This window comes from Adelges cooleyi, unplaced genomic scaffold (assembly GCF_023614345.1).
Source record: "Adelges cooleyi isolate 19-005CV unplaced genomic scaffold, UGA_ACOO_1.1 ACOO_flye_CR_arks_rails_tigmint_CR_PRNA_536, whole genome shotgun sequence".
NCBI classification, from domain to species: Eukaryota; Metazoa; Arthropoda; class Insecta; order Hemiptera; family Adelgidae; genus Adelges; species Adelges cooleyi.
The window spans coordinates 1-16,365 of NW_026096226.1; the positions used below are offsets into that span (position 1 = coordinate 1).

General features: G+C 31.1%; 1 protein-coding gene across 1 annotated transcript; it reads right to left on the reverse strand.

Moving 5' to 3' along the window:
* Nucleotides 1–7,109: 7,109 nt before the first annotated feature.
* Nucleotides 7,110–8,110, reverse strand: LOC126842519 (uncharacterized). Its single transcript, XM_050579530.1, has 4 exons — nucleotides 7,900–8,110; nucleotides 7,686–7,835; nucleotides 7,276–7,618; nucleotides 7,110–7,186 (listed from the first exon to the last, which is right to left on the reverse strand). The coding sequence occupies exons 1-4, from the start codon at nucleotides 7,970–7,972 to the stop codon at nucleotides 7,132–7,134; spliced, it is 621 nt and encodes a 206-aa protein (XP_050435487.1). The 5' UTR covers nucleotides 7,973–8,110; the 3' UTR covers nucleotides 7,110–7,131.
* Nucleotides 8,111–16,365: the final 8,255 nt, after the last annotated feature.

A 16,365-nucleotide genomic window follows, 5' to 3' on the forward strand; every position in this document is an offset into this window, starting at 1 on the left:
GTCAGCACGAAAATCTTCATATGGATACACTTGTGTATTTAAATACACTTTTAAATTAAACAGTTTGCAGTGATCAAAAACAGACATGGATGAAGTATAGGTATTTTTACGGTTAGTTTGAAATCCTACAACAATATATCTTGGTTTTTCTTATTTGTTACATGTACGTACAGACCACGAGTGACGTGCATTTGTTGGGAGTGTAGGATATTCAGATAGCTCCCAAGTCCTAAATGGAACCTCAATCGATTTTCGACTATCTAATATTTTCATTAGACTGAGTTTTTCTTTATTGTTAACTTTAATTAACGGCATTTTCCATACAATTTTAGAAAGAATTATTTTTGTTCCAGCAAGAGCTGTTTTTTTAGCAGCTTCCTCTTCGAAAATCTGTAAAGCGTTCGAATCTGTCGATGCTCTATTCAATATTAATTGATGTGAACAATTCATAATAATTTTTTTATAATCTTCACAAAAACCAAATAAATGACTCAGTGGGATAATTCCGGAAAAATGGTCTTCTTGTGCAAATTTTTCATTATCAAATTTCACGCCGTCGAATGCGCTATCTGTTAAAGTATACACGTTTGATTGAGTATACGAACACATCCCTTTAAGAGTAGACGTTATACCTGGATTGCGTACGTTTTGAATTTCAACACCGTTAATTTCATAACGTGCTTCGGAGAACAGATATGCCAACCCATTGTTTATAAAACGAACCGATCCTGTAGCGTTAGAAGGCTTTTGTAATTTACCTTCAATATAAATATAACTCTCACTTGGAAGAGTATAACTATCTGAATTTTGAACTGCTATACGAATTTCATCGTTGTTTGATAGAGCAGAAGTAGAGAATGGTAAAAACGAGTGAAATTCTTTATCAATAATTTTACACTCATCTACACATCCAGATGACACGTCAAGATAAATATCATCCATAATTAGAGTGCGTTTAACGACCGTAAAAATTTCCAATTAGATTTGCTAAGTTTTTTCTGTTAATATTTCTAGATTTCTTTAGGTGTTTACGTTTTGTAGTTGTCTTGGTGCGATTCTGTTGTTTAATAGATCGTTTAGAGATTGTCGTCCTATTTATATTAGAAAACTTCAAACCCATTTTTTTTTTATATTATCTGTTTAATGTGTAGTCGAACTGTGATTGGTTCACCTCTAAAATCGATCAAGTCACCGTCCTGATCAGTTAACAATATACGCAAATTTGATATAGATGTGGTGATAAGAGGATAGTAAATGAGATGTCGAGGTACTTCTATTATCTTATAACCTGCAGCAACTGTAGGATAGAATTGATGAATAATATGGCTTGAAGTCCCATTATCGAATGAAGATGTTATTAGGTTACACTGTACATTTATACAGTTTACTTTTGTAATGTTAACAATACATTGAGACTCATGTTTCTCATCGGGTTTATATATTATCCCAGTATCAAAACCTAATAAGCTACCTATGCTATCGATCATAGAAAAATCAATTTTATGGCTGCACTTCATTTCACATTTCAAAGTAACAGTGTTAGCTTTTAATTCAAAATATGTAACTATATCGGATAATAGTGATTTAATGGTTGCTTCTAGACTCACTATTTCATAAGAACCTGTAGGTATGGTTATTAACTGTATGTTAGTAACTGTATCAAGGGCGTTATCACGTACTACTCCAATACGGTTACATCCAGGTTTGATGTTCGGTATAGAGTTGTTTGTTTGAAGGCTTAAAAGACCTAATTCTGAACTATTAGCAACTTCTATAGGAGGAAAAAATTCACATGTTAATTCAGAAGAATTACTGTTAAGTGTTAAAGTTGTCATGGTTCCGATAAAAATTTTAAACACAAGTGTCCACAGTTATATGTATTATATCGTTGCTGTTTTTCACAATTGTAAATGATTTTACAACTTTTTAAATATTTCTGAATTTCAAGCGGGGGTTCTAAGCCAAAGCTATCATAGTAATAAGCGTGGTTAAACTTCTTCCTAAGAGCAACCCAGTGGGAACCTGCGTTAACCGAGAGAGCTAAATTAATAACAAAAGCTTCTTGGCTTCTTGTATGAACAGGCAACGTATCTCTACAACAGGTTCCCCTGTAATGGGGTATTTTTAAAAGACGTGCACATTTATTAATTTCAAAATCAAATAATGCACGTTTGGGTAGCTCTGATATTAGTTTTTTGAATTACTTCCTCGTTTAGTACTTTTAGGTTTTTTTATTCCTGCCCCTGAGGATTTAGGTGCTAGAAATAATCCTTTTCCTATCTTATATTTTCCTTGCCCATAGGGAGTTAAAAACAATCCTTTTCCCAACTTTACAGTTGTATTTTTAGAAGCCCTTAAATCATTAATAGTTTTAACAATATTACTCGCCCCGGAAGCTAATGATCCAACTGCAGTTAAACCAGCTATCAGAGGTAAAATGGGTAAAAACCCTCCAGATTTAGAAATAGATATTATTCTAGGTACTGTTTTATTTTTTTTATTTTTAACCACAACCTTTTTAGCTGCTACTATAGCGATTTTAGCCAATTTAACCATGTTTTTCTCTGTACTCTTTTTAACAGCTTTTTTTGCTGCGGATACCGCTTTTTTATAATGAATCCCCATGCCTAACTTCCGTTTAGCTTTTATAGCAGTAGTTACTAGCCAAGAAGCGGCTTTTTCTTTAAGTCCAACGTCTTTAGATTTAACTAACTCCCAAGCATTATCTTCTAATAATCTATCAGCCTTGTGCCTATCATTCAGAGAGTTACTATTATTGTATGCAATATCATGTTCTCGACAGAGTTCATCTAATTTATTCACACCTCTATCACCCCGTGCAAGCCTTTCTTTTAATTTAGTCCCAGGACCTGCGAATCTAATAAAAAAAAAAATATATTTATTAGTTTTAATCATTATTTTTATTATTTTTATTATTTTTTTTAATTACTTATATCCGGGCAAATGTAATTCAAATGGAAGATTATTTATAGCAGTGTTCAGTATACCACCACCTTTGTTGGTGTTGTTCTTTCGACGTGTAGACATCATATGAGCCATTACGTTTTTAACCAGATATATTTATACCGTTATGATTTTTTCACCACAAACTATTAAACTTTCAGTTTTAAACGCGGATCCTCCGGAGATGTATCAGACTAAGTCTAAAAATGGGTATTTATTACCAAATTCCGTACGCGCTTTAATTTTCGCCCCTTCTGGAGGGGGTAAAACCAACTGCGTATACTCTTTACTTACTAACATTAATGGGATTAAGTTTTAAAACATTTATTTATACTCGAAAACTGTAGATCAGCCAAAATATAAAATGTTAAAGGATATTATATCCGGTATTGATGGTATGAAGATGTTTACTTTTAACGAAAGCGATACTGTAATTCCTCCTGAGAAAGCTTTACCTGAAAGCACATTTATTTTTGATGACGTTTTAACAGAAAGTCAAGGTGTTATACGCGCTTATTTTGCTCGCGGTAGACATAACAAGTTGGATTTATTATATTGTGCACAAAGTTATTCATATTTAGATAAAAGAATTCTTCGTGATAATGCAAATTTTCTTGTGGTGTTCAAAATGGATCAGACCAACTTAAAACATATTTACAATGATCATGTAGCTACCGATATGTCATATAATCAATTTAACGAGTTTTGTACAACCTGTTGGAATCGTGAAAAATATAATTTTATAGTTATTAGCAAAGACGATGAGAGAGATAACGGACGGTATAGGCTCAATTTCGATACGTTTTTTACTATATAGAGTACAACTCGTATAACTATTTATTCATTTATCGATCAAACATGGCAGAGGAAAGTTACACTTTATTAAAAGAGTTAATACAGGCTAGAGAAAATATTAAACAAAAATTTAAAGATCTTAAACAAAATAATGCTAGAACCGATCATGTTATAAGGCAAAACCTAAATCCTATAATTGAACCTCTGCAAAAACTAACAGATATAAAATTAACTAAAATTAAATCAAAAGAAAACCTAGTAAATGAATCTATGCAAGCAGGTACAGAAGTCACCTCATCGACACAAGATCAAAACCCTGATGCGATAGACGTGGAAGACTTTATTAACAAACGCATAAGAACATGGTTAGAGTCTAGTAACTCGGATAAACTTTATGGACCTGTACAACATAAAAATGGTAAAATTACTCTCGGAGACTGTGCGTTAGTGTTTGAGGCTAAAGAAGAATCAGTTTATTTAGATAAAATATCATACCCCTTAACCACAGGTGTTTTGGAGTTAATGTTTTCAAAAAAACCTATGAACTATACTGAGACAGATTTAGGGAACTATAAAAGTATGTTAATAAAATCAAGTGTTCATCTGAATAAAAACAAAACACATATTCGCAAAGGAGGAAAAAAATATAATCTCATTGTTGGTTTATTCGCCAAAGGTGAAGGTCTTACTTTAACGCTAAGAAAAAACGTTAAGAAAGAACTAATTTTTTGGAAAAATCCAAACGATTTGTGTGAACGTTTAAAATTACTATTAGCTTCACAATCAGCAGGTAATACAGGTGTTTCGAATGAAATCACAATAATTTGGCAAGAGCTACTCAAGTCTAAGCTAATTAAACGAATTCCCGATGTCTAAACGGGAAATTGCTAACGAACAACACAGGCCTGCAAGAAGAAATTATATAAGAAGGAAGGTTGTATTATATGGAAAAAATGATTTGTTTCAAGCAGATTTATGTGAAATGGTACACTATGCGAACGTTAATAAGGGGTATAAATATTTACTCATAGTATTAGATTGTTATACTAAATACGCATACACAGCACCTTTAAAATCTAAAACCAGTAAAGAAGTAACATTAGCAATGGCTAAAATATTTAATATTCAATGTCCTAAACTCCTTCAGGTGGACAAAGGTTCAGAATTTTACTCAAAAACATTTGATGAATTAATTGAAAAATATAAAGTAAAACGATATTCTACCTTTTCGACTTTGAAAGCCAGCATAGTCGAAAGATTTAATAGAACGCTCAAAAATCTTATGTATAGAGAGTTCACAGCTAGGGGCTCATATAACTGGTTAGATATTCTACCATTAATAACCGAAAAATATAATCATACTATACACAGATCTATAGAATTAACACCTGCACAAGCTAATGCAAACCCTTCACTAGTTAAATTACGTGAACGTGTGATTCCATATAAAAAAATCATATTTAAAATTGGTGATAACGTCAGAATATCAATTTATAAAAGTTTCTTCCATAAAAAATACCTTCCGAATTGGTCTACTGAGGTGTTTTGTATTACTAAAGTCAACAAAACAGATCCCCCCACTTATTTACTTAAAGATTATAAAAATAATCCTATATCGGGTTGTTTCTACACCGAAGAATTGTCTAAAACCAACTATCCACATGACTACTTAGTGGAAAAAGTTGTTCGAACTAAAGGATCTAAATTGTATGTTAAATGGTTAGGATTTCCATCGACCGAAAATAGTTGGATAAATAGGACTGATATAAAGCAACCATAGCCAGTCATACGTTGACTATGAACGTGTTTGGAGAGACTGCTGATACATTTATAAACAATATAATTTCAACGCTTGACGGTAATAGCAAACTTATAAAAAATAACGATAATAAAATTTCAAGTATTACAAAACAGTTGTATGACATACAGAAAACAACATCAGATAACCTTGAAAAAATTAAATCTATAGAAACTACTATAGAAAAAATCAATGATGATAATGAAATTTTTAAGTATACAACTGATAAAACAATCGTAGAAATTCTTAATAGTGTTCAAGACCAAAACGATGTTCGAAAATTAGATGAACATATATTAGGCCGTATAAGTTCTTTAGAAGTGTTTCTCGCAGATAAATCAGGATTTAAGAAGCCGGCAAATTAGTTGATTTATTTTTTCATAATGACTTCTGCTATTTTGGATATGGAATGTATTATGTCACCAGACTCTAATTATTTAATAAAAGAATTATCTGTAATTGCAACTGACACATGGAATACACAACATTAGATATTTAAGTACAACTTTACACAAACTTCAAACAAAAACACTCGAAACGTTAACAGGTGGCTAGCTAGAAACCATTACTCAATGAAACCTCAAAATGGAGACGTTGAAGCAGAAGATATATCGAGAATTTTAAATTCTTTAACATTTACAATCATCTATGTCAAAGGGCTACAGAAAAAAGATATTTTACATCAGTTTATACCACATATCCAAATAATTAACCTTGAAGACATCGGATGCCCTCGCTTATCGGAACTAACCACTGAAGAATCATATCCATCATGTTTATTTCATATGAATTTAAACCCTAAACACTGTACTTTTTATAAAATGTTTGCATTACGAAATTGGTTTGTAAACATCTCATAACCTTGTATATTATAATGTATTTTAATTTAACTTTATTTTTAATAAAAACAATTTATTTATTATAATTTAGTAGTCTATTTTTTTTTTTTTATTTACATTACGAATATAACATACATGTAAAGATATTATTTATATATATATATATATTTATTATTATAAATTTGAACATTGTTATTGTTATAAAGTGGAAAAAAAAGGGGAGGGAACATTAATAAATTTTATTTACATATTCTCACTACAACAATCAGAAGTGGGAGAGGTCATCTGCACAAATCCGAAGTGTATAGAGAATATATATATATATAACAAAACAAAAAATAAAATGGTAAAAAAAAAAAGTGTATATGTACATATATAATAACACTTTATTTACAATAAAAAGGTTGAGGTTAGCTACAATATAATTCATTTTAATATTAAATCTATATTATTGACATTACAAGTATAACATACATGTACAGATATTAGTTAATTATACATATATTATATACATGTATTCACAAATTTAATCAATGTTATTGTTATAAAGTGGAAAAAAAAGGGGGGAGGGAATATTAATAAATTTTATTTACATATTCTCACTACAACAATCAGAAGTGGGAGAGGTTGTCTGCACAAAACTGAAGTGTATAGAGAATATATATAACAAAACAAAAATAAATAAAAGGGTGAAAAAAAATAACATTACTCATAAACTTAATAATAAATTGGAAATTATAGTTCTTCTTCTTCTTCTTCTTCATCTTCTTCTTCTTCTTCAGCCATCTCCCTATGTTTAAATAAATTGTTTATATTAGTAAATTTTGTTGTTTATATTAGTAAATTTTGTTTTAACAAACTAATGATTTTATAACTTACATTAGTTTATAATGTCCATAAGGTAAAGTATGTATACGGTCAGGTAATACAACTCTCTTGTCGTCATGTCGATTTAACGCTAGCTTGAGGGTTGAAATGGTTTTAATATTATGTTTATAAGAACGGAATGAGTTCATCGTACGGTATGGATTGAATGCAGCAGGATCTTTTCCATTGATACCTTGGAATAAACAATCCATATGATCCTCAAATGTCATATGGTTCTTTATTACATGGTAAGCAACGCCCTTAGCTTTAATATGTTCATGTCCAACCTGTATGTAACCATACGATTTTGGTTTTAGAGCCACTTGTTCCGAGATTATTTCACCTCCAGTCTCATCTAAAACATATTAGAATTATTATCTATATACAATAAAAAAAAGAAACTATTATATTGTATAACTAACCTGTGAAAGTTCCGGGAACTTTTTTTCTCTCGGTTCTATAACACGGATGAGATGGCGGGAAATTAGATGTATCCAATTTTTCCAGAAAACCTGGTTTGGTTAGCATGTCATGGTAAAAGTCATCTGTCTTAATTAAATACATTAGAGAATCTGAAAATATTAATAATAAATATATATAATAGTTCTTCAATAAAAAAAAAAATAATAGTATTACCTGTATCCATGTATAACAGTTCTATGTCACATCCATAGTATTTTTTCATTACATTGTAATGAAAATTATACATTAAAGTCTTGGAGATTTCCAAGACAGTAAATCCTACATAAATAGGCTTATCAAAAGTTAAAACTGCCTTGTGGAGGTGTACCGCATACAAGTTTTCATTGTATTGCGTTACACCCTTAAATGTAGGCTTGTTTATCAGTTTTTGAAAAGCTGCAGGACTGCAGACAAGAGACATCTTCATGCGATTGCGTACATTCTCCATGGTTTTACCTATTAAAATAATTAAGATGATATTATTTTTTAAAAAAATTATTTTTTTTAAATATAATTATATATATACACATTTACCAAAAACTGCGTTGTTCATGAGCTTAAAGAAATCCTTTTGGAAATCGTCGGTTGCTTTTTTCCTCATTTCCGTATTGAGTGAAATATAGCTAGCTAACCAAGGGCTTTGGTCAAATTGAAGTACCCTATGCACCTTTTTTAAAACAAGACCCTCCTTCAGAGCCTGCTTTAAAATTGAGTGGTGCACAATATACTTTTTTTTATCGTTTAACGTCAAGATTATTTTTTTTATCTTTGAACCAGGAGGGGTAATCTTCTCACACATAAACGGCAGATCTGAATGTTGATCATGAAGGGATTTCGGGTATTCGACATCAACCTCTAAAATCAACCCGTTTTCCGAATTGTCATCTATTCTGTCTAAACGGTTTTGAACAGATTGTACAGAAAGATTTCCTTCGTACCATTTGAAGTTACCAGTTGGTATCGTTTGCGACATTGCCCAACCATATCTGAAATAATTATATGAAAATTAAAAAAATAAACTATAAATACAGTTTTCACATTATTATTACTCACAGATTTGTTGCATTAAGATATGTTATCCATCTGTTTGGTTCTTCGGGATTGTATACGGGTGCCTTGCTGTGGTTAGCTTTAGAGTATCTCTTTGAAGCTTGACAGATTCCTCCTCTTACACCTAAATTAGATAACGAATGTTAGAGATGTAATATCAATGAAACTATAACTGTTATTACCTTGCTCGAACATAAGTAACATGTCATAGTCTGATATCAATTCCAACTTGGCTTCAGTGTATTTCAAACACACATCGAAACTCATACCAAGGTTAGTATAATAATGACAGCAATCGATTTCATATGTTTTTAAACAGAGCTCCCTAAAAGCTTTAAAAACATCACATAAAATATGTACATCCAATTCGTTATACCTGAAAAATATAAATAATTATCAGACTAAGATAGAATACTATTAAATATATCACATACCATAAGCTGTATTCGCCTAAAATTTTGAATTTAAAACGATTCCATACATTTTGAGCGTGTTTATAATCATCTTGGGAAATATTTTTCTCAGTCAGTGAACTAAAAAAAAAATTGTTTTTAATTTATTTTATTATTATTATTATTTTTTTAATTAATATAATTATTATAATTCACCTGTAAAACTGTTCTATAGGCGGTAGACACTGTTCTTCCAATTTTTCCCATGAGTCCGTATAATCGTAACAGTAAACACCTTTACGAGTAACCATATCCAAATCATCTTCACCATATGCATTTATCACAGAACGGAACTTTGTCTTATCGGATCGAGCAAGGTTATTGGCTAATTTTTCCAAACTACTAGCCATAAAACGATAACTATCCAGAAAACGTATGGAAAACCTATTCGAAATATATTTTGAAAAAGATATAAATTTTTCTTCACTATTTGGAATAACGTTTATTGTATGCGGATCGTGCCCTATTCGTTTATTATTATATGGCTATCATAACTAGAGAGATTGTGCATGATGCAACTTACGAATTTCGAGGTTTGCATCTTTAAGTTACACCTATTACAGACAGTCTGTCTATAACTACCGCTTAAATGATGGTGATCACGTACCGGATTATTTGTTAATGAAAATTTACATTTACAAAGAGGACATTTACCCCCGTTCACGATAGACTTATGGTTACTTTCATTTTGTGATGTCATACATATAGGAGTGTTGATTTTTAAAAGCTGTTCAATTTTACGTGCCACATCAGTAATGCTCTGTATAAAATGCTTTGGTACATCGTTAGCCTCAAAATTTGCATTACCTCTGTATACAACCGGGGATTGCGGTATGTCGAATTGATCCATTAGCTCTGTTGGTACATCCTCGCTAGCTTTAACTAAATAACAATAACTCATGGGAACATGTTCTTGAGTGACAGTTGTTTTCCCAAAATGGTTGCCCCCTACAGGTTTCTTCAATAAACACTCGAAATCAGCGTAAATGACAAAATCGAGTTTTTGGGTGTTACCCCAGTTCTCAAACTGCATGTACGTATTTGGCGGTGGTAGAATTGGAGTTACTGACTCGTTCTTGACGCATATTCGTTTATGATCTTCAAGTCTAGCTTCTTTATCAATTTTACCTGGTTCATCGATGTACACCTTAAAACGGCGTCTGCAGATGGCTTTTTCCTTGGTGTTTTTAGACAGTTGACATCCAACCAATCTTGCAAGATTCTTGATATAACAGTAGTGGTATACTCCCTCTCCGTTGTTGAAATATAATAAATCGTAATGATCGGTTTGTTCACGGTCACACACCTTGTATGGGATAATAATGAATTCATCTTTTTCTGCATTTTGAGACGTCTGGCCGTTGTTATTCTTAGATTTATTTTTATATGTTAAACTCCCCTTCTTGAAGCCGTACACGTTTATCGATACCCCTGGATTATTTTTTTCAAAATGTTTCACCTCAGATAATGGCACAGGGAATGTAATTCCCGAGAAATTGTGTCTGCTTGGTACATTCTGATAATGTGTGATACGGCTGGGGTTTGGTGCAGTAACGTCCTTGGCCATAATGCTGTATTTGAAGCACATATTGTCATTATTTTGTACGTTTATTGTTGCTTTACGATTTTCAATTGTCTCCGGAAGCGGTATAAAAGCTGAACCTCCAAGGGGTGTATATTTAAATACATCAAGTAGTATACCATCAATTTTCTCTAAAGAAAACCCGGATCCTTTCCCCTCCATCTCAGCCTCTTCAGAAATTATCTTAGCAAAGTCCTCGTCTATTGCCGATTCAATGTTCGTGTCTTGGAATAGAGTTCTTGCTGATGACTTGAATGCTCTATTTTCCAAAACATCTGTAGAAGGGATTTTATACGTCGATTCCAGTTTTAATGTATACTTCACCGCATTTTCGGCTACAAGTGTTCTTAATAATTCGAATAGTTGCGGTTTGGTTTCAGCCAGGAAAGAGTCATAATCAGCTAACTGATTAAAATTTCTTTTGTAGAAAGTTTTACAAAGCCCGTTGAACCCACTGCTAGTTAATACAAATCCATCTACTTGAGTAGCTGCTAGTCGATGACGTTTCAATCGGGTGTTAGATTGGTTGACGTTGTCTCTTTGTCGTTTACCTACACCTAATAATAAAATAATATTCCCTACTTAATATAATACGTTTACTATAATTTTCTAATCAAATTAAATAAAAACTAAAAAAAATATCGGGCGTTGAAGATAGGCAATTTTTATGTAAATATTTTATCGTTTAAAAATAATTTCAGCTAAATTAAATCGGCCGTAGAATGTAAAAGATTTTTAGATAATTATTATAACGTTTAAAAATTGTAATTTACTTCGCAGAATTATATTTTATTAACACGAAAAATATTTATACATTTAGTTAAATAGTATCGGAGTTAAATTAAAAAAAATTTAAAAAAAAACGATTGTAGACGGTGAACGATTTTTATATAAATTAGTTTATCTTAAAAAAAATAAAAAATATTTATACATTTAATCGTTAATCACGTTAAAAATAATGTTTTTGATAATAAATTAAAAAAAATATTTATACATTTAATGGTTAATCACGTTAAAAATAATGTTTTTGATAATAAATTTATCCAAGTTGTAATACTAACTAATCAATCGATTAGATATAATTCCTATATATTATTATCTAAATTTTTAATCTAACCCTAGACTATCGTTTCACTTGTAAAACTATAATAAAACTAATAAAAACAGGCGTTGAAGATAGGCAATTTTTTTAGTTAATCGTTTAAAAATTAATTCCAGAGTTAAATTAAAAATTGGTTTTACTAATAATTTAACCAAGTTGTAATAATATCTATTTAAACGATTAGGTTTATTTCTAATATATTATTAACTAAATTTTAATCTAACCATATCCTATCGTTTCACTTGTAAAAATTTATATTATTGACTAACCTGATCCACTTGCCGAGTTTGATTGCATATGTTCGGGGGTATGTATGTAGTCCGGTAAATTTGCCGATGTTGATGGAATATTATCATACGCTTGATTACATAATTCATCACCTTCACTATCGAAGAAGCTTTCATGTGATGTGCCCCTTTGTCCTAAAAAAAAAAAAAGGTATTTAATAATATTTACTATTTTACAAAAAAAATGTTTATACTAACCTAATGTCTGGATGTTGGATGTGTGTTGTATAACGCTAGTACGTTGCTGTATACGCTCGTGTCTTCCATCCTGACCAGCTCCGGCTGTGTGAAAATATATATTTATTTAATTAAATCACTAAATTTTTTTAAATTAAAAAAAATGTATCTTATTTTAAGTAATTCACATACCGTGCTTCCTTTTGCAGTGTCGAGTAAGATTTAATTTACTTTCACAATCATATTCACATTCACCGCAGTAAAATCGAACACCATCATGAGTTTTAAGATGACGGTTTAAATTATGCTTTAAAGAGTACACCTTTTTACAAATATTACACTGATACATGATTAAAAATTTAATATGATCAATATAATATTAATAATATAATAATAATTGATTAATAATAATAATATATTATGTTAAATGCGTAAAAAAAAATGAATTGCGTTATAAAGTTAGTAAGCAATATCTTATATAAGCGTTAATATATTATATGCGTTAGTATGTTAAATTTATGCGAAAGCGAAAATATATTTAAAATTAGCAATAATAATAATATCAATATGATAATTTGTTTTTAAAAAAACACAAAACCGATAATATTAAAATTAAACACTGAAAAATAAATGTAATATTTTAACGGAGTGAAAACTTAGATGCACTTGTTAACGTTTTCGCTGTAGAACCAAATCTGACGTTATTAGAAATATTGGTTCACTAGCATGGTCTAAGATTTAATCATAACCTCCCTCCAACAAGCAAAATATTCATCCCTCCCAACTCGTTGGAAGGGATGATATTTCGTTTCATATTCCATCTACCAAACATTAGCAACTGGTCTGAACTTGATTTTTTTTGAGTGCGTTATAGGATTCTATGGAAAGACCTTTCGTTGACCGAAACGAAATTTATGTATATATTTTTACACGTAAATACTATTTTAAAATGAGCATATGCATCGCCACATGGGGAGGATTTTTTTTAAGCAAACAACCTAAATTCTTCGATAACATGGTTACACGGTAAATTTACGATTTTTATTTATAAAGAAAATAACAGGGTTGACCTTTTCTAATGATATATTACACACCCCGACTTGACCGAAACGAATTTTATGTGTATATTTTTTACATAGTATACATTATTTTAAAATAACCTTACACGTCGCTATATGTGGGAGGATGATCTTTGCGTGACCAATCCAAATTCTTCAGTTTTACATCATGTATAACCTAACCTAACGGTAAATTTATTATCTACATTTATAAAGAAAACTTCTCGGGTACATACACAATATTTTTTTGAATCTATATATCCTGGAAAATATTTAGTTACGTAAATCAACATTTAGTGTTAACCATTTCAGTGAGCAACCCGTGTATTTTGTTTAACCTAAAATATTAGCAAATTAACTATGTCAAATCTCTCAGAAATTTATATAAGAAACGATATGTTTACCTCACGTTTTGTTTTTGAACGTATACCGCAATATCCTTTAAAATACGGGGTAGATCATATACGACGATATTCAAGTGCGTTTACCGAGTGGAATGTCGCGTATTGTTGTAAACGTTTCAACAGTCGCGATTATATATGCAATGAACACCCGCGTTGGAGCACTTTTGAGGGCATAGAACGACAACCTGAATTTGGGGTTAGATAATTTGCCATCAACGACATTAATGGATTTTTCGCATTTATGCGATTAATGCATTGTAAGCAATGCAGACGTCCACTGTACCGATGGCTCACAGTCGATAAATCAATCGCCAGGAATTGGAGCCTGCTTACATTAGACAAGTTTGTAAATTACGTTGATCTACCTATTGAATATATTAACTTGTAATTTTTTTTTTACTAACCTTAGATTTAAGAAACCGGAGTTAATTATTGTAATTTTTTTTATTAATATTAGATTTTAAGAGGTATGATTGTGACTTAAATATTTTATCTAAAAGAAACTTTTAAAAAAAACAATAAATCCTCATTTTTTTTAGTTAACTATGTATTTAATTTAATTGAATTTATTAAATTTATTTAAACTAAATTATCATGACTCATCTATGAACTAAATATCTATCCTTATTATTTTAAAAAAAATGTGGTCTGGATTAATCGTTTCTATAACACTATGGTTAGTAAGAATTGTAAAAAAAAAATCTGACCATAATATTTACATAATTTCATATGTCTGTGAGCTTAAGGTGTGTATGCATGATTTCTATGCGTTATAAGGATAAAATATTGTACTAAATGGAAACTTACCATTTTTACTTTTAAGGTTTGTATTAAATAAAATATCGTATTCTATGACATCAGTTAAACAGTGTTTAAAAACAAAATTTAAAAGTAATATAATATTTTATATGTATTATCCATAAATAATATTATTAAGAAATGATCGTTAAAATTTATAACAGCTTAAAACATCGGTGAAAGGCTAGGTTAGGTTGAAAATCAAAAAAATTAGCTGTTAAAAATAATAATATAAAAATTGATATAAGTTGATAAAAATAATAAAGATTTTTTTTCTTTAAATATAATACATTAAAATTTGCCGATTGGGCTAGGTTAGGATAGGTTAGGGACAACAAGGCGGAGTTCATTGTTACACCGTCATCCATTCATCCCCGCGGCGGCCGACGGCCATTCTCCGGGCGGCGGCCGAGACACCTACAAGACGACGTGAGGCGGGGTACAAGACAGCTGTGAATTATCCGATCGCCACCTGCGTAATCCTCAAAAGTAATCTCCAAGGCTAATCCTCCGGCTAATCACCAATCCTCAATCCTCAATCACCCCATTGTTCCAGTATATACATTCCCCTTCTACTGTCGAACAACTATACGTTGGTGTGTTGAATGGCTCTTCTTCTTCATCTTTATCAATTTTAATTTCCCGCACCGTTCCAGGTTTAATTATACTAAAAATATAAATTAATAGTCAACAGAATGTCAAAAATCTCGAGAATCACCAGCCAAATTCGTACCCTCTGTAACGAAGACCATACGGCGAACTACAAATAAAATCTACAAAAAATTCGTAACTATAAGAAAATCGAAAACCATTGAAGACCTTTATCGAAAAAAAACCCAAAACAAACAGTGAACTTGCTACTCAATTCCCATTACTGATCTCACTCTCTACCGCGCATACACTAATTCAATCATCGTCATCACAGGCCCGTTCATATGCATCAATTGTTGGGAATGTCAATACCGTTCAAACAACGTCTCTCCGATGCTGACGTTTCTGGAAGAATTTAGAGCGATTGCCAATCCATTGATTTCTCTTTTAACTTCCACTCTGCAGGTATTAACTGCCAGCCTACAAAATAATAAACCACTCGTTATCTAAGAATTGTGTTTTCTCTAATTTGTATTCGGTTAAATTGTTCTATTTTCTATTTTTATTTTATTAAGAACATTAATTGTAATAATATCTATCGATGTCGAGCCGTAATACTTTTTGGCAAAAGCTAACAAAAAAAAAACAAAAAAGATCGGCCAGTACGATTTCGGGAAACTAGGGTCCTTGTTGGCCCTTTCTTTAATACAACCAAATCCACTTTCTACCGTGCCTGAGGAAATGTATTGGACTCGAAGCAATCAATGACAATTTTATGGAGATGCATACCAATGTAGGTGAACCTTATTTGGCTGCTTTAAAGCGTGTGGCGATATCTAATTTGAATATCTTAGAAAACAATTGAAATAATTATTTTGCAGCTAAAATGTCAGAGTAAACGGTAAGATGTTGTTGCAATAGCACGTTTTCTTACCCTGAATGCCCTTTTGCATAACACTGAGAAAAACTAAAATCGCTCTAATTTAGTGAGCATAGAGAGGATCGACTTGAAACCGACATCAATCCTCTCACTCAACTATTTTAAAACGATATATGTGGGCTTCACAAAAAACGAACACGAATTATATTGAATATAATTAATGTTGTGTATTTGGGTCATGGAATATAAGTATGTTGTA

What these genes read in the sequence shown, in the direction of transcription:
- LOC126842519 (XM_050579530.1), bottom strand. Translation starts at nt 7,972, where the DNA reads ATGTATAATTTTCATTACAATGTAATGAAAAAATACTATGGATGTGAC. An exon ending in ACTGTTATACATGGATACAG is followed by an intron (nt 7,836 to 7,899) that starts GTAATACTATTA and finishes TAATATTTTCAG; the next exon opens with ATTCTCTAATGTATTTAATT. An exon ending in AGTTCCCGGAACTTTCACAG is followed by an intron (nt 7,619 to 7,685) that starts GTTAGTTATACA and finishes AATATGTTTTAG; the next exon opens with ATGAGACTGGAGGTGAAATA.